The following is an 18,892-nucleotide window of genomic DNA, read 5'->3' as shown; positions in this document are numbered from 1 at the left end:
TTATGATTCTTTCTGCCACAACAATTGGTTATTCATATTGAATGTAACGATGTTTGAGTCAAGAAATTAAACTTGTTTCACTTAATGTATATTAGCACCCCAACAATCATTTAAATGTTTATACATTTCATGTCACTTCCTGGTTCCTCTAATGCCACCCCCAGCAAAATTCATACACCAATGTCGCAACAATGCAAGTAAAAAAAAATACTTCAGCCGGAGAAAAACACATTCTGAGATCATCCTTGAGCAAGAGCAGAAAATTAGTCACACTCAAACATACTTGAAGTGATGCAGTGATGATGCAGCCCCTTTCACAATTTATGCATGCCAACATTTCCCTGGAATTAAAGAAAGAAATATGATGCAATTTATGTTTTTGCAGTGTATGCATTTAATATGTTTTAAATCTGCATTGAATTGCATAAAAAATATCCACAGCTTCTTATTTTAAAATTGCAGGTCTGACACTCTCCTTGAGCAGGGACATGCTTGTAAAATTAAGTCCTTTAATTCAGACATTTTCCATACCACCTATCCTGCAGCGAGGGGTCACAGGGTGGCTGGAGCCTATGACTGATGTCACTGGGTAAGAGGGAGGGTTGACCCTGGGCAGCGAAATTTCTGTGAAAAATATGCAATCTCCACACAGAAATGCCCCACTTCGGATCGTGACAACGGACCTTCTTGCTGCGAGGCGGATACGCTAACCGCTGCAATGTGCTGCACAAGATGAAATGATTAAAAGAAATTCAATGTACAAAAATAAGAAAAAAAAATTTGATTGCAAAATACTTTTTTTTTTCAACCTGTTGAATGTTGTTTCATTTTTTAACAATATAGCTCCTGGATGTACCCCACCTCGCTTCAAATGCCTGCCAGGATTGTCTCCAGCCCCACAGAAATGGCCTTTATGTGGGGTGTATGTAGAATTAATGTTTTGTATTATATGTTGATTTTTTTTTTTCCTTTTTGATAACAGTCAATTCTGTATTTGAAAAGAAACAGAAACCTCTCAGCTGCAATCAGACGTTAGTCATGGTCTTCCCGTTACTTGAGCTCTTGGTGTCATTCATCATGGAAATCGCCCTGGTCGACTGGTCCTCGGTGATAAAGTTCAGGAAGCCGCGCAACGAACGACTCATGCCTTCTTTAAATCCACGGCCCAGACACACATACAGCAGTGGGTTGAGGCAGCTGTTGAAATACGCCAGGCACAAGGTTAAGACATGGGTAATGTATATCGTTGGACGGTAACTGGAGGATCGAGGAATTTTCAATATAAGAAAGTCAGTGATGTGCAGCGGGATCCAGCATAGGAAGAAGCTCAGCACCACAGCTGTGATGACCTTCCCTGTGCGTTTTGATTGACTCCGATTGCGCGCCAGTCCACCCAGCGCCCTTTGGTACACCACCAGGTGACAGGATACAATGATCAGGAACGGGAGGAGGAATCCCAACGTGAAGCGGGCTGAAGTGATGACCCAGGCCTCGGTTACAGAGTACACCAGCAGGCATTCTCGCTTTTCCTCGCCCGCTTCGATCTCCTTGGTGAAGATAAATTGTGGGACGCTGACCAGCAGAGCCAGGAGCCAAACAGCAGCGCAAATATACACAGCCTTTTTGGCTCGCCTGTGGTTCTGGCACCACACGGGTCGGCTGACCATGAGCCAGCGATCCAGACTGATCACGACCAGTTGGAAGACACTGCAGTACATCACCAGGTGAAAAATCCCTTTGACCAGTGTACAGGCCAGGGGGCCGAAGTGCCAGTGGTCGTCGTGGGCCAAAGGGACCATCAGCAGTGGGAGGGAGAGGGTGCAGAGCAGATCGGCCACCGCGAGATTGAGAAACCAGAGGGAGTTGACAGACCAGCGTATACAGAAACCAGTCGCCCACACGACAATGACATTTCCAGGGACGCCCAGCAAAATCACCAGGCTGTAGCAGACGAGAGACACTATCTGTATCGGTTGAATTGTTGGGTGAGTAAAAATTTCTCCCAGATCATTGTAGTCAGTATAGTTGTATTCCGCTGTAGAGTCCATGTATGCGACTGTTGTTGGCCACTGTAAAATATAATGCAAAATGTTTAGTGTCCTGTATCAAGATAAGTAACATTACAACACCTAGGTTGATGTAAGATATGATTAAATACAACTTTTTTTGTTAGTTCTAAACAGTCAATTGAGGTGTTTATTGATTCCAAATTGACTTAAAAAAATAGCAATGGCACAAGATTTCAAATCATCAGATTTTAAATCAACAATCTCAAGACGTTCTATTATTTTAACTCACCATTTTTTTTGTCTTAATCCTTGACGCTCTCACTTCTGCTATGCTGAAATTGTGATCCTATTCTGCTTTTTAAAGCACGTTTTAAAGCTCACATCTTCCAAGCCCCTCCCCTCCTTCTCACACAAACACACAAACACACAGGGTCAAGTTGCGATGTGTTTCACATTATTGTGAACAATAATGTGAAACACATCGCAGTTTGCAATGTTTGCACTTGTGTGTAAAACTGACACACTGATGGATGGATGTGTGTGTTTGCTAAACTAGATAATGGAATGTCTGGAGAAACTGGTGTAACTGCTGACTTATTGATAAGCTTAAGGTGGAATTTTTTTTTTCAGCTGCAGAGAGTCTCAATTTCAGTTCTAAATGTCATCATCTACCGGATTATCAGCCTTGAAATGTGTTAAGTGAATTTTCAAATTCTATGGAGATGTCATAGACACGACCATGTGTCTTTTTTAAAATATCTTCTTGGCTTTGGTGTCAGGATATTTGAAATTCATTTTTTATATTGTATTTGAGCAAGACTTGTGATTAAAACTTCCATAATTTTCGCAGCTCTTATGAATAAAATTTGATTTCCTGTATGAGATGGACAAAATACTTTATTGTTTATTTTTTTGTCATGTTACAGCAATGATAACATTTTTCATATATACATGGTATTCACAGGTCCGTCTAAACACAGGTTTACAAACAATTGCTATTAATTACATTACTGCAAATCCTGTTTCACTGGCAGCTATCGAGCAACTTGAGCTGCCATTTTTCCTCGTGCGACGTTATGAAATCCTCAAGAGAAGAAAAGTAAAAAGGATTTTTTGAAACCACATAACAAAACTCGCTCTGTGAGAAATTTAAGATGAAAAATGTCATTACTGCAGGCGGATAATTTAACCACCTTTAATTCATATTTCATAATCCTCAAAAGCTACGTGGCAAGTGACACAAAAATAAATCCAGTGAGTTCATAAGAACAACTAATGAATTGTACATCTCTTCTGTAAAGAGTTTACATATAAACTGGTACATATCAACAGAAGCTCCAAGTGGCCTATAAATGATCTGGCAAATATAAATAAGATATAGACACAGTAAGAGTTGTAGAAAAACATGAACTTAAGAAAATACTTGTCATAATACTTGTCATGGCAGTGTTTCCTCTTTTAGCAACCCCATTTTCATGGGCCTTTAAAGTTAGGAAATAAAAGTGGAAATGAAACACAAAGTTGTAGAATCAGCAAAATCAATTTTGGAAGGTTATTGTCAAAGAATGACACGGGGCTTCTTCATCACATATTCGTGTCAGGATGTTCAGTGATAGATATTTCCCCATTGGAAGACGTCTCACCAAGAGAATGGCTGAGTACGTAATTCAGCTAGTTGAGGGTTGGAGCACTGCTTGGTGGAAGTGTGGGGGTTTCATCTCTAAATGCATCTGATTGAAGGTCTGCAAAAAATAAAAATAAAGAAATAAAGAAATAATGTGTACATTTAATGTCAAACGTTCCGGATTTTCCATTTTTCTGCACTCGATGATTTTGTTAGAATAAAATATTCTTGATAAGTATTTGATTTAGAAATCGTAATCTCGTGATTGACATGATCGTTTACATGCTCCACAATTATGACATTCAACAGATGTATGTATTTTGTGTTTTGCATTAACATTGGTACCAAAAAGGATGTCTTTCTTCGAAAGTAGAACAGGTATAAAATGGTACAGTATGAAATACAAAATGATTTGAAAGATTGCAGTTACTGGAGACAATCTGCAAACCCAATGTCCAAGTTCCAGTACAAGAGGATATGTGTCAAGTCAGAGTTGAGTAACCTTTGAGTGAAACCAAGAAAAGGACCAAAAAGCAAGGCTTTCAGCACATGCTTGAGCACAAGAAGACAATAAACATTATACAACAAACTGCCCTCAATTTTTTCCATTACTCTACATGCAATGCATGTGAGACACTGCAGCCTCCCTATGCATTTTTTACAGCACTTGCAGCTATTCAAAACTGCTTGTTTCTATGGTAACTTGCCAAATTTTTATCTTGTACAATGCAGTAAACCCTTGACAAAAATCCCAGGAAAATGATCGTCCCTACACCCAGCACATTGTTTTGCTTTTTAATGCAAACCTCATCTTGTGCATTTTAGCTGCTTTTAATGTATATTAGATACCCAAATATATAGGCTATGCATGCATTGTACATCAAAGTAGAAACATAAAGGGGCTTTTTTTGTCGTTTTATTTTTGAATACTGAGTTTGTCTAAAAAACTGTGATTTTGAATGTCACCGATTTCCAACAGACAAACTGAACATCAATGGGTGTTTTTTAAAAATGTAGCCTTCTGAGAAAAAGAATGATTATAATCATTGGTCAAGTGTACGTCTTAATCATTTGGAGACATGAGCGAGCGGGTTCAATCATTAGGTCAAAAGAAAAATTATAAGTTACAAAAAGACCTCATTACTGAAAGTTTTTTTTCATTAAATCATGGCTGAGCCTTTGAAATAAGTTGGGGGAAAGGTCAAAATGTGATTTATCAACAGATCTGCTTGGGGCTTAAACCATCTCCATACAGCTGTACATAATTTCGCGCGTTGTCACAAAAGTTTGTTGGCAGTCTAGGGTGAATATTGCTTCTGATGTAACTGAAGCTCAAAGATTTAATGTGACATCTGATACAACACTTGAATTTGATTCTGATACCTTCTTAATTTTAATTCCACGATAAATGAAAAAAAAATTTGGATGAAATAACATTTCTAGGTCAAAATCAGTGAGTTTCACTGTAGTTTTTAAATGGCTAGTTAAAGGACATTGAAATAAACTTGCACAGAATTGTTGTTTTTTTGGTAAAAGCTGTTCATGTATTGGATTAGAAAATGTTATAAACAGTACTGATTGCTAAATAATTGGACTTTCAGTTTTTTGTTGTATTTCTGTTTTAGGAGCAGTCACGCTAAGATGTTATTCCATGCTCCATTAACATGCATTAAATAGTCTCATTGAGCATATACAGCATGAATGTAGCACCCAACTTCCAACTCACCAATAAGTGTCAAGCCCTGCTGCGTGTTGAGCATAACCAACGTCTCTTCTTCCTCTTCCTCTTCTCCCCAGTCTGCAATGTTGGCCGGAGGGATGCATTGCTCCAGGAAGAGGTCCTCCTCATCTTCCTCCATGTCCATGTTCTCCGGGGGCCACCGCAACTCGCCACTCTCCACCTCACTCACCTCGGTGGGTTCCACAACAATGGAGGGCAGACGTTCCTTCTCGTGGTCCAAGCTATTCAAGGAGGTTTCTGGGCCCAGGACAACTTCGACTGGGTCGGGAAAGATCTGGGCGCGTAAGACAAAATGGGTGAGGCGACTGAGAAGTAAGCAGAGTGCATATCTGATATAAAAGGCAAGTGTTTTTGTTTTGTTTTTTTTGGTGGATTGTATAAAAATGCATCTATGTGGTATTTGTCCTGTGATTCTCTTTTGTATCCCGTCCTCAATGGCCTGACAGAGGCTATGCAAATATCTGCTTGGTTCATGAGCTTAATTTTTGACAGGCTACACCTGAGAATGGACAGTTAAAATAAACACTGGAGTTATAAGCAAACATACGCTGCAACAGATTTTCATCTTGTTTCCAAAACACAATAGATTTTAATTGGAATAGATATGTATTTAAAAATGGAAACAAGCCTGGTCACCTGTTTATACACCGGCAATGTTTTTTACCTTAATGGTTTTAAGAACAGAAATACACTTGTATATGAGTTTATACACTTTTAGTGACATTTGCTAATCCAACATTTCCTTTGTGATCTGCGGTGATAGTTAAAGACCTTGATCTTGCCCCCACTATTATTAGTTTAAGTTTTTTTAGGGTTTAAGTGCCAGCTGGAGTTTGTCTGAAACAAGTTTTTGAGTTGCAGTGTTAGAATTAAAAATCTGGATAAAGAGGTCTGATCAGACTTGGGTATTTTTTAGGACTTGATGGTATCATTAAGATACCTACCCGGAATGGCAGTCTTTGGTCCTTCCTTTGGATCTCATCGGAGTTGGAGTCTTGACCACTCATCTCCTCCATCCCTCTATACATGGAACAAAAAGTGTTTTAAGCCTACCACCTAAACAAAACACACAGATCAAATTAAAGGTTGGAGCCACCTTGCATAATAGAGTCAGACACTTCACCAAAATGTGACAACCCACCATATCTATGTCAAAATAAAATTGAAATATTTTGTGTTTAACTCTGCATGATAGATAGATAGATAGATAGATAGATAGATAGATAGATAGATAGATAGATAGATAGATAGATAGATAGATAGATAGATAGATAGATAGATAGATAACTTTAGGGCTGCACAAGTGGTCCTGTTTGGCGCCATCAGCTTTTAAACAGGGCTTTTCTCATCCAGACATTCTTATTCCTTAAAAACCTTGTTCAAGTCCAGTGAACAGCGCAGGTGAAGTCGTCACTCCTCCAGTGACATGCATAAATCTGTACTCAACATCAACTTCAATTGGTTTACGGTCTCAAGAGAGACTGATTAAGGATTAAAAAGGAACGAGGATAAGTCCATCCTCTCTTTTTTTATCCGTTTCTCCTGCTCACTCTTTTTCTTGCATTCTCTGTGTCCGTCTTCTTTACCATATGCACCAAATATGGCATGTTGTCATTCAGATTGATGAAATTATATTGTGGAGCGGAGGCAGGGGTGGGGTGTGCTGGAGCCTACCATAGCTGTTGTTGGGCAAGAGGTGGCATTCACCCTAATTAAATCGCGAGTCGACCACAGGGCCACATAGAGAGACATCTAACCATTCACTCTTTCACCCACATGTCTGGACAATATAGGGTCTCCAAAGAACCTACTGCATGTTTTTGCACGGTGGGAAATGGAAGACCCAGAGGAAACCAGCTAAGACATGTGGAAAACATGCAAACTCCACACAGAAAAACCCAGACCTTCTTGTCACTAGGCGGAATCGCTGACCAGTTTCATGTCGTGTACATTTTTTGAAAATGCTGATTTGGTTATGTCTTTTCTTTCTGTGAGGGGGAAAAATACCTTAAATTTGCAAGAGAGGATGTGCTGTATGATTAATGACTCATTTTTATAAATTGATAAATACAACACACTTGAAAAAGATAAAAAGGTACTGAAGTATCAACAAAATGGCTATTTAATGCAATATAGTTTAAGAGTATTGGAATATAAGTCAGTGACATTTAAAGTGAAAAATATTAAGCAGCAACTGCATTTCTGGAATATCCCAAATAGGAATCCTCATTTAATATTAAGCATGATTCACCTGCAAACTGTTTTGAGGCAAATTATACTTATTAGTAGCTATTTTTCTATATAATCTTTTCTTATAAACCGCCCCCTGTGGGAATCGAACCAGGGATATTTGAGGGAGGAGTGGGAAAAGTTACTTTCTTTGATTCAAGATGTATTCTCCATGTTTCAGATTTTTTTCCCATATTTTCTGATTTGAAGGTTGACTTTTGTTGAATATAGCAGCTATATGACACAATGTAGTTTAAAAATATTGGAATATAATTCAATATTTTTAAAAGTAAAAAAATAAACTGCTGCATTTCTGGAATACCCTGAATAAATATCATATTGTAGTATTATCAATGATTCACCTGCAAACTGGTTTGCTGCAAATTATAGTTATTAGTAGCTATTTTTCTATAGTCAATGAGGTGAGGATTCTGAAATAATGATTGAAAAGGGGACTAAAAAAAAACCTGATCAAAATCTTGATAAAGATTAGTAAATAAAGCTGACAAGAGAGAAAGAAGTTAAAGGAAAACATGGCAGGGTTGGAAAAGGAGAATATGGACGTCTATTTTATGCAAGATTTGTTTAAATTTTGTCACTGATAGGTCCCATGGCAAGAGTTTTTTCAGGAATGATGACATTCTGTATGATGAAGGAACAATGAAGCATGATAATGTTTATAATAATATCATAAATAAGTTTTTAAACAGACAACATTAAGCTCAATGAGTTACTTTGTTTTGTGGCGATATGCTTGGTACTGTCCTCAATAGAAATCAACAGAATTTACGATTAATATATTTCATATCGTCTATTTTCCTGTCACACTCACACAGGCTAATGATCAAGATGAAGATAGATAAAACTGACTCTTTTAATAAAAATGTTGTCCAAAACAAGACCACTTTGAAATGCCCCATTGCAGGTTATGTGAATGGAATACCTTATATTTGGGATGCCAAAATTTCAACACCTAAAGCTCTCAAGAACTATTTGCCAAGTTTTACTTCACTTTAAAAGTAAAGCTGATATAATTCTTGTCAGTCTTATCAGTCTTATCAGAAGTGGATGTTGCGTAATGGCAAGCAACTTCCATATCAATACATCTTTGGGTTGTTACGTGTGAAAGAGTGAGTGATGGTTAGACATGTGAAAACCTGACTTTCGTGACTGCCACAGTGACCACACATCATAATGTCTTATAATGTGATTTTGGAGGTTGTTCATTTTATTTCTTGTAAGTCGCATCATGACACAGTGTAAATAGACACAGAAAACAAGGCTGTCAATATTATTTTAAACCATGTCAGTCTGGCCATGTCTTTGTCTATGTGATTCAGCAAATGAACACTTTTCCTGAGAAGTAAGCAAAGTTTTAGGCTCAACGGTAAGGCCCGATTCGTAAAATGTCCAAATATCATACTTTAAGAAAGGGGCTTGAAAAGCTTTGACTTTGTGTCATGAAGATCACAAATTTCAGGGTTTTATTTCTCAAACAAGAATATATCTTCTCTTCCTTTTTTCAACCTTTACTGCTCTTTTCAACATATGTTCTGAATACAGCACTGAACTGCATGTGGCTTACTGTTTTTCCAGGCTGACTTAATGACAAAGAAACGCTAAGCCAGTTTGCACAACTGCTATAATGAGGACATCCCGTACCCTCCTAAACAAGATCGGCTTTGGTGAGATGCTATCATTTTTGACCCACTTGAGTATGTGCACACTCCCTTAATGCAATTTCTGATATTTATGCTGATGACAACTGTGTCACACTAAGCTGTTTGTGTGCCACCTGGGATGGAAACTTACAGGCATTATTATGATGAAGAAGCTTAACCTCAATGTAATCCCTCTCATATACACTCCCTCCAAACACCTGCACATTTCCATCTCAGTCAACAATCACTCTCTGGCAGCACAGTCCATTCTGCATGCTACAAATTTAAACATCATAACACTTTTGATACTTCATGTGAAAGAACACTAGATCGGGTCCTGAAATTCCATAATATCAGCAGAACTGCATTGTAATGTGATTTAAATGTGACAGTGTAAATGTGCAGAACTAAGCTGTTAACTGTTTAGATAAACAGCATTCAGCATACTGGTGATGCAGCACTCTCCCCTTCAGCAGATGGTGTCAACTGACCTCACATTGCCCCCAAGACACAAATTTCAAAATGTAGATAAAAGAAAGGAAATGCAATGGTACCTCAAAAAAAAAATCAAAATATTTCAAGTACCATAAGGGAGGATTTTTAGGTCCATCTGCTACAATCAGATTAGCAATCGTGTTTTTGTTCTGGGTTGTTTTTTTTTCTGAGGTTGAGATCAACTAAGCCCACAAGAACAAATTATTTCAAAAGTCACAGAGAATATGAAATTCTATTTGTGGCAAAAAGCATCTGATAACTTAGGCTTTGTAATACCATCAACCTTTTACTGGATCTTGTACTGAAATCATTTTACTGCCCATATCCATTTTCTCAAATTCTTCTATTAGTCCTGTATGTTAGCTCCATCAAACCATCATGCTATCATCTGATTTTCATCTTAAAAGATAGGTGTCATGTGTTTTGGTTGTTTTTCACTGTTCATCTACATCACCAAGGATGCTTGCAACTAGGGCATTTGGTATCATGTTAAGGAAAACTTCCTTCCTGAGAGGAAACGATAGATATTACTGTAAAGAAATTCAATTTCAGTCTAAAACACAACAACCGGCACCTCTTACCCCTCAGTTGAAATCAGGTCACTCTCCTCTCCATCTTGGCACAGGTCCACTGTGGTGAGGCTTGGCTCCTCCACAATGGTTGCAGGTTGCATGATAGGGGGTGCAGGATGGTTTGAACAGCTCCCACAGCATTCCCCCTCTGCAGAGCCCTCATTTAGGTTTTTGGCTTCCAGGGCGAAGCCTGGGTAGAAGTGTGTCCAACAGCCTTTAAGACACCAGGATCTCAGCGAAGACCAGGAGGCAGTGTTGTGTCTGTCTGGCTTGCACAGATTAATGAATAATTTGAAACAGTCTGCTAACCCCTAGCCTACATGCACTTCTCTTCCTTTTTCCAACTTCTTTGCTCGTGTCTCTGCGAATATCCCTCCCTATCCCGTCCTGTCCCGTCCCGTCCAGTCCCGTCCCATCCCATCCTACTGCCAGGCTTTGGGGAGGAGCGGGATTAACGTCTCTTTCGATTACAGAGGCTCGATGGGTGACGTCAGCTGGGCTTGACAGTCTCCTCTGATGAGTTGGCACATGGGGTCACTTTTGCATCTGCAAGGAAACAAATAAACAGCACACAGATGGCAAATGAGTCCAAAAATGACAAGGACAAAACTGAACCAAGAGAACCATGGTTGCTCACTGATTTTGTGTGCTTTGGCGTCCCTTAATATGCATCATTGTGCACCCCCGTTCAGTTTGTTTGTCCATCCTCTCTGTCCTTCAGCCTCTTTCTATTCCCAACTGGGTGTGTGCTGTGGCTCCATCAGTGGATTTAGATTTGGGTGATTCATGGAATTAGCTCAGGGATCAAGGGCTCAGGGTTGGGGAGGGGTTAGATAGATATATATATACACAACGAGCAGCAAGTATTGCTCAACAGGCAGAGCTCTGCGAACAGCAGTGTGTAATCCCTTCTGTGGGCTGGGTCAGTTGGCTATATATGGCATAAAGAATTGAAGGCTCCTGTGTAACATACTTCGGTATTTTGCTTGGACAGCACTTTGGGATCACACAACATAAGAAACAGCCCTCATTTTTACTGTTAATGAAACTGTCTGCTGAAAATAGCCTGCTCTTTTAGAGAATTTGAGCATTGCGGCACTTCAAAAACCAATGTGAAGATTGCTGCATATGTCAAGATATGGATATGGCGAGCTATATTAGAAAATAACAACATCAGAAATATTATTAGCTGATTTTTAATGCATCACTCTGATGTTCTTTTGCTTCAGGCTGGATTTTTGGCCAAAAGACCATTATTATGTCAATGGTATTTTTCCCCTTGCGCTTCCCCAAACAATCGTTGCCACACAAAAACACTGCCAATGAGAAAGCATGCTTAAACTACTACAATAATATACAGAGTGGCGAGCCAAGAGACAAATTTAAGCCCAAAGAATTCTATACTCTGTATCTTATAAAAGTTTTCCTCATGTTTATTTTGTGTTTTGTGGGACATATTTGGTGACAGTAATTATTTTGATGTTATCTGTTAAAGCAGAGGGAGGATCCTCCTTTTTTTCAAGTGAATTTTCAGATTTGGACACACGAAAGCTCTGTAACCCCCACCAACTCAAATATCTATGGTTCCATCATTTAGATATTCTGTCCAAACAAACCCAATTTCACAGGAAATTTGTCACAGAATTTGTCCTTCTAAACATGTTTCTCTTCTGGTGTGGTGCCCCTGTCATTATACAGACATAACTAACAGAATTTACGATGAACATATTTCATTTTTTTCTATTTTTCCGTCATACTCACAACACAGGGGAATGATCAAGATGAAGATTGACAAAATTGTCTTTTTTAGTTAAAAACAAAAATGTCCAAAGCACCACCATTATTAAAATGACTCATTGCTGTGAGGCCGAAGTGCTAACCACTGTGCCACCGTGCACACGTGTTTTTTTCCACTACAATTTATTTTGCACTCATACAGCAGATAAATTGGTCAATTCAATTTTTCCTCTTGAGAAAAACAGAAGAGATATATTTGGCTCAGCACTCGGTAAGTCCTGCCAAATGCATCCTGTATTTCAGAACACCGAATACTTCTTCTTTCGTCTTTTCCCCTCAGGGGTCGGAACATAGACATTTGGGTCAAATTTGTTTGTTTTTGGTTGTTTAATGGTTTGCCTTCTTGCTTGCCTTGGCCTTTTTTTTTTTTTTTTTTTTTTTCTATTTCTTGAAAATGTAAATAGTAATGTAAATAATGATCCTACAGAATCAGTCTTTTCCTTTATTTTCACTCATTTTATCCAAGAAACACCCTCTTGTCTGATCAAAGTTTGATCATGAAATTGACGATTCTCTTTTTCCAATACAGACAATATCTCTCTCTATTTTTTTCTACCTATTAATCTTTTACATTTAGCTTGATCCTATTTAGTTCACCTAAAATCTCACAAAAATCATATAAAATTTCTGCAATAGAGACATTGTATTCAATATATTTTTCAGCACTAAAGTTAATGTCACGCTTTGAGTTTATATTTTTCTGATCTTTTTTTTGTTGTTTATATGTTGTATGCTTGTTTACTTGTATGTGTGTGGGTGGAGAAAGGCTGAATAAACCATAATTTACAACTTTAGCCGTTCTCTAACCTCCAGCCACTAGAGGGCGCTGTCTTGTAAATCATCATGTCAATCTGAACGCATGCGTATAATGTCTTTACTAGAAGGTTGGAACTACAGCAGTTATTGAAAGTGAAGGAGCATTACATTTAATTTGTTTATCTCATTCACTTGTTTTCCATTTTTACGTTGCAACATTTCAATGGATTTAGAAAGTGGAACATATGAACCTGGCTTTGTTGGAATACGATTTTGTCAAGAATGGTGAGTCCTGAGATAAGATAAGCTAACCTAGCTAGCATCTACACTGCGGAAAAACTTTGCAAACAGCGTTACACCTCAAACGTAAACAGTCTTTCATCTTTGTAGTTATAGACACTTTTTTTTGTTCATCATCTCTTAAATTATAATTTGCTTAATATACTTATTTGTCTGGTAATGACTTATGGTGGTTTCAGACTGTATTTCAAATTAACCGCTCACATTCACCCAAATGTAATCGTAACACGTTCTTAAATGTAAAACTTTTTATTCTGTTTGCAATCGAAAAGTAAAAAATACAAAGGCTATAAGCTACAGCAATTGATATTGTGATACTGTATATAAATCTGAAACATCAAAGATGACTTTACTTTCCAGTTTTTCCAAATCTTACAAGGAACGGGTAGTAGGGTCTATTCATTTAAAATGCTACTTGGTTAGTCAACAAGGAATTATAAATAGACTGGACAAAGTATGTATTTGTCTAACAGGTAAAAAGTGTGGAGTCAGAAAACTTTTAACCTGACTTTTTTGTCTGTTTGTTTGTAGTAATAACATGTTATATCCTAAAGAAGACAAGGAGAATCGCATTTTGCTCTACGCTGTAAGTGACATTTATTCTGTTTCTATGTGTTGAATGGTATCTGCTGTTACCGTGCTTATAGTTAACATGCTATTTAATAATTTGTGCTATCATATCCATTTATCTTAATGTCCTTAAATTGTCCAGATCAAAACATGATCACATCGAACATATCCTATATAAAACAACCTAAACATAAACTATATCAATTTGAATGATGAACATAATTCCTTTTGCCTCTAGCCAAAAACATAACCCTAAACTATCATTAAATGAATGTTTAACCGGAAATCAAATTTTATACAAATTGCATTGCATGAGACTTTACCTATGTGATGGCTTCTTTTTCATTATCTCAGTATTTTGCCAGGTGTCATTTTATTGTCATCAGCATTCAGACAAGGCAGAATTATTTATGTTATCAGCTGATTTCTCAAACGTGTCAACCCAAAGTGCAGGAATTGTGACTACCAGCAAGAGGCAGACAACAGCTGCATCTATGTCAATAAGATCACCCACGAGGTTGAGTAAGTATCTTATCAACAATGACAAATTGAACCAGATATTGCTCATACTTCAGGTTTAATTAAAATAGAAAGAGTGAGTATAATTTTAAACATTGCAATATTTGGCCACTATAATAGATTAATTATAATATGTTCACATTTTTAATTGTGTGTGTTGAATGTAGTTTCTGATTATTTCACCTCAGTCAGCCAAAGCATGATAAGTGTGTGTTTTGTCAGAACGGGCCTGTTAAATATCTAACTTTGTTGTAACATTTTGTAAATTGTGTATAAGTCACTAATTTTCCATCATTTTTGAGCACAAATTATTACTAGATTACAACTCTTACAGAACTGTTTGTAATGGAATAAATGAGGACCTGAAACAGGAGGTTGAACTTGGGTCTGGCATCAACAGATAAAATCAGAATACCATTTTAAGAGTAATACCAATTAACACACACATAAGTAAATATTTGTTACCTTGACTTTTGCCATATATTACAGTTTTCTAGAGACTGTGTAACATTTTTCCGTTCTGACCAAATGTATACTGATCTTTTTGAAATGCAAAGTTGGAAAAAGTTGATTTTAGTGGCTTTGCTGAGGGTACATGTCATGCTGAATATTTGTGATTTTGTGATTGGCTGAATATGTGTGTCTTATGTTTGGTGCTTTAACAAAATATTGAGACAGCAAAATTCACTCTTGGCCTCATAAATTCTCAGTCTTCTTGCTTTTATCCTTTCACTAGTGAGTTGACCCAAATTATTGCTGATGTATCTCAAGACCCAACGCTACCAAGGACGGAGGACCATCCTTGTCCCAAGTAAGTTGAACAATATTTAATTTCTTTCTTTGGAATTTCCACACATTCATAATATTTGCATATCTCATGTTTCATGGACCTCCAGTAGGAATCAAAAGCCAAGTATTTAGCTAAATGTGCCCAACAGAGGGCGAAGGCAGATATCACACGAGTTTAACATTTAAATCTTGAGCATATAAAATATGGATCTTAACCCTGTCTTATTTTTTATACCATACCAGCCTGGACCCATTCATGAACAAGTAAAAATTTTCAGTTGTCAGAACTGACTATTGAAATGTTTTCGGTGTCTTGTTTTCACTTTCATAACTTTTTGAAGATCCATCCAATATAAATAGTTCTTCCTTTTGAACTCAAGTTTCAAGCGATCATGAATCCAAAGAGATCAAACTAATTGATTTCAAGGAAAAAAATCAAGAATATACCAAAATGGAAAATTCCTAAATGACTTTCTCATCAAACTGTGCTTCAAGAAAAGATACTTAAATTAGTTTAAAGAGTGAGACATCATGATTTCCTTACAGTGATCCCGCCATAGCCCTCGGGACATGATTGCAAATTCTCTATCCTTGCTAGTTTTCAGCCATAACTTAAACAGACAATGGACCTCTGCCTTGAGATCACTCAGTGTAGATAGTTAAACATCGCATTACAAGGCAGAGTCATGAGAGACCGGTTTAAAATCATTTTCAAAACATACTGAGAGCTATTGTGAATAGGCTAAAAAACAGATGTGAATGTTTCCCTTAGTTCCTTGTAAATGTCTGGCACTTATTTATATGTATTGAAATTATATTTTGATGGAAGAAGCAGGTAATTGGGCTGTAGCGATCACACACCCGCAATTAGAAGAATGCATGTTAAACTCAAGCTTTGCTTTTAAAGGTTAAAAATAATCTCTCTTTTATTTTTTGATATGGAAAAACATGACTGCACTTGTGATGATTTGTGATGTGGCAATTATCAAGACTCCTTGCACTAGCTTTGACACATTCCACCAGGAATGTTTCAAATTGAAGGCTTTCCTTGATCATATGTTGTGATCCAGTGAGAAGGATGTTTACTGAGGTTTTTTTTTATTTTTTAAATGAGTCTAATTTATGTAACTTTTAGTCCTTGATTTGGCAAAACGGGCTGTGAGGTATTCTCATCGTGCCAAAAGCAGTTGTGTTCTCATAAAAATGGAAAGAAGCGCCGAGTCTTTAAATGACAAGCCCAATGAGAAGAATGTGTACAGAAAATGGACTTTGTCCCAAGAACAACCTCTGAGGCACACCGCACTTGACAGAGAAGACAGTTTCAAAACCTAGTTGGTCATAGATACACAGAACATCCACTTTGATAAGTAAAAATCCAACCAAACATGTACCACTTCTTCACTTTGTCTTACCCAAGGGTCGGCAACCTTTACCACTCAAAAAGCCATGTGGACCCATTTCCCTACCATAAAGAAAACATCGGGAGCCACACAACCACACAACCCTTTTGAAATTTAAAATGAAATAACACAGCATATTTTCTTTTGCCTTTATGCCATGTATAGATAAAATGTGTGGCTTTTTTTTTTTTTTAAATCAATGAATAGCTGCAGAGAGAAGGAAATTACATTCCTGCATGCAACAAAACACTTTAAACTCTGAAAAAAGGATGTTGGGTTGAAGGTTACTTTTAAGCAAAATACCTAAGGTCTATTTTAGTCCTCCTTATACTTATCAAAAAAGGCGTACTTAAATTATCCACGAGCAGTGAACCAAATATGCCATCCTCTCTCTGTGCTCTCATCCTTCTACTGCTGCATACAGTCGTTTAGTAAGTGCAACAAAAATATGTCAACATGTTTTATTTAGATGTTACAATATCCCCATTATCTTCAAATTAAAAAGTACATTTTAAAAATGAACAAACTAAAATTGCAAAAATCCTTTGGTTGTGCCCGACCTCTCACTTTCATCAACAAACATGAAAAGATCATTGGTAACCTTGCAAGGGGATGATTCCCGAAACCAGAATGAAACTTTTGGAAAATATTGGTGTTTTCTAATCCGGGGAAAAGTTGTTTGGAAACAATTTTCTTCAGAGGTTTTGCAATAATCAGGGGTATAGACACCACGCAAAGAACTATTGAAGTCAGGGAACACAGCTCAATAGACGAGTATTATATAAAGTTGGTTAGAAGATAGTCTCGTTTTTAATTGTGTGCTCAAATTTCAGACAAGGTAATAAGATAGAACTGGTTGAAAGTAGACGTGATAGTTGTGGTTTATGCTGGTGCCCAGAAATATGCTTAGGATTATAGTGTGTTTGTGTATCCTTTATCTTGTTGCTATAACCTTTTTAATGCCCAATGACAATAAATACTTGTATTTTGAAAAACTAGAGCAATGTTTACTCTTGTATAATGCATTTAAAGATTTTGAAGGGGGAAATATCTACTGAAATTACTCGTGAAATCAAAAGGTACACCAATTTACCCTGCCCGTGTTTCATCCTAGATGTGGTCACAAGGAGGCAGTGTTCTTCCAGTCCCACAGTATGAAGGCTGAGGTATAAATCTATTTTTGCAATAACCTGCTTATTTCTCTAAACTGTATTTTATTACACTTAAAATGTCAATGTTTATTGTTAGTATTGGTTTCTACAAACAGAGAACAAAAGACCCCCCATGCATAAAAATTCTTTCCAAACATACTGTGTGTTCTTACCAAAACAGGATGCCATGAGATTGTACTACGTCTGCACTGCGCCTCACTGCGGACACCGATGGACGGAATGAAGCATCCCTTCATTTTGCGTCTTCACTACTGTTGTTGTTTTGTAAGATGATTTTTTTTAGGTGAGAACGCCTTATTGTTTTTGAAAGCCTCAACGTAACACTCAGATCGAAAAATGTACATCGTTTTATAGACAATATGCCCTTCTCATATTTCTAGATTCTAAAATGATCCCCTGTATTATAATTTTGCTCAATGTTATGGATAATCTTCATTAAGGTTGGTTGTTTCTTTGTTTTCTAAGTGACCTATCAAATTGCCGAAGAGTATTGTTGGACAGAATTAATAAGGTGTTTCAAATGTCTAGTTTTTGTAAGTTGTTTTTTTTAAATAAAAAGTAGAACTACAACAAATGCTATGGTGATTTCAATCATATCAATATACTGTAAGGAGTCACGAATGTTGGGGTTTCTGTTGATGCTGTTATGTTTTCTGTGTGATTTTGGGGTTGCTGGGAATTTTGTGAGTGCGATTTAGGATGCGATGAATTCTGTTTTTGTTTTTTTTTACCTGGATTTGAGTGGCAACAGTTAGTTGTATTGCAAGCTTATGTGACGTGGCTGTGGCCAACAACAGCTATTGCTCATTAGACAGACACTTTACCGTCACATGGGTGTTTCCCTGCCTGAAACGCGACAATACAAAACCACGTTTTGGGAAGAATGAGACTTGAAGTGTAATGTCATATATATTTCATAACATTATTTATTTGTAAATGCACTGAGAAAAAAACTTGAGTTCTTATTAATAAAAATCACATGGTTCAGTAATAGTATCGCCTCATAGTATTGTCCAATACAAAATTATAACCTTAGTTATTAGACATTTCTCAAGTTCTATTTTGGTCTTACTCTTCATGATGCGGCCAAACAACTGCATTTGACTTCCTACACAATTTTTTTTCAGAAGTACATTATATTTCATCCATGCCACAAACCACGTTGTTTTTTTGGTTATTTTTAAAATTTTCATAGTCCCTTAAACTTACTTCTTTTCTTTTATACCTGCGTACTTATAATGAGCACTTCAGGCTACCT

The 18,892-nt window shown here is 37.1% G+C and overlaps 3 protein-coding genes across 3 annotated transcripts; 1 reads left to right on the top strand and 2 right to left on the bottom strand.

The window, feature by feature from the left end:
- Positions 1 to 375: 375 nt before the first annotated feature.
- c5ar1 (complement C5a receptor 1) lies at positions 376 to 2,411 on the bottom strand. The gene is made up of 2 exons (XM_086164221.1): positions 2,299 to 2,411; positions 376 to 2,069 (listed from the first exon to the last, which is right to left on the bottom strand). The coding sequence occupies exons 1-2, from the start codon at positions 2,299 to 2,301 to the stop codon at positions 1,026 to 1,028; spliced, it is 1,047 nt and encodes a 348-aa protein (XP_086020347.1). The 5' UTR covers positions 2,302 to 2,411; the 3' UTR covers positions 376 to 1,025.
- lbhl (LBH regulator of WNT signaling pathway, like) lies at positions 376 to 11,070 on the bottom strand. The gene is made up of 6 exons (XM_086164222.1): positions 10,969 to 11,070; positions 10,341 to 10,877; positions 6,319 to 6,394; positions 5,360 to 5,648; positions 2,299 to 3,751; positions 376 to 2,069 (listed from the first exon to the last, which is right to left on the bottom strand). The coding sequence occupies exons 2-5, from the start codon at positions 10,430 to 10,432 to the stop codon at positions 3,681 to 3,683; spliced, it is 528 nt and encodes a 175-aa protein (XP_086020348.1). The 5' UTR covers positions 10,433 to 10,877; positions 10,969 to 11,070; the 3' UTR covers positions 376 to 2,069; positions 2,299 to 3,680.
- A 1,925-nt stretch (positions 11,071 to 12,995) lies between these two features.
- polr2i (RNA polymerase II subunit I) lies at positions 12,996 to 18,209 on the top strand. The gene is made up of 6 exons (XM_086164210.1): positions 12,996 to 13,169; positions 13,716 to 13,770; positions 14,203 to 14,276; positions 15,010 to 15,084; positions 17,577 to 17,628; positions 17,795 to 18,209. The coding sequence occupies exons 1-6, from the start codon at positions 13,108 to 13,110 to the stop codon at positions 17,855 to 17,857; spliced, it is 381 nt and encodes a 126-aa protein (XP_086020336.1). The 5' UTR covers positions 12,996 to 13,107; the 3' UTR covers positions 17,858 to 18,209.
- Positions 18,210 to 18,892: the final 683 nt, after the last annotated feature.

Source organism: Fistularia commersonii, chromosome 18 (genome assembly GCF_037954325.1).
Source record: "Fistularia commersonii isolate RoL2024-O1a breed Wild chromosome 18, RoL_Fcom_v1.0, whole genome shotgun sequence".
Taxonomy (NCBI): Eukaryota; Metazoa; Chordata; class Actinopteri; order Syngnathiformes; family Fistulariidae; genus Fistularia; species Fistularia commersonii.
This window is presented reverse-complemented; position numbering and strand designations above follow the sequence as displayed.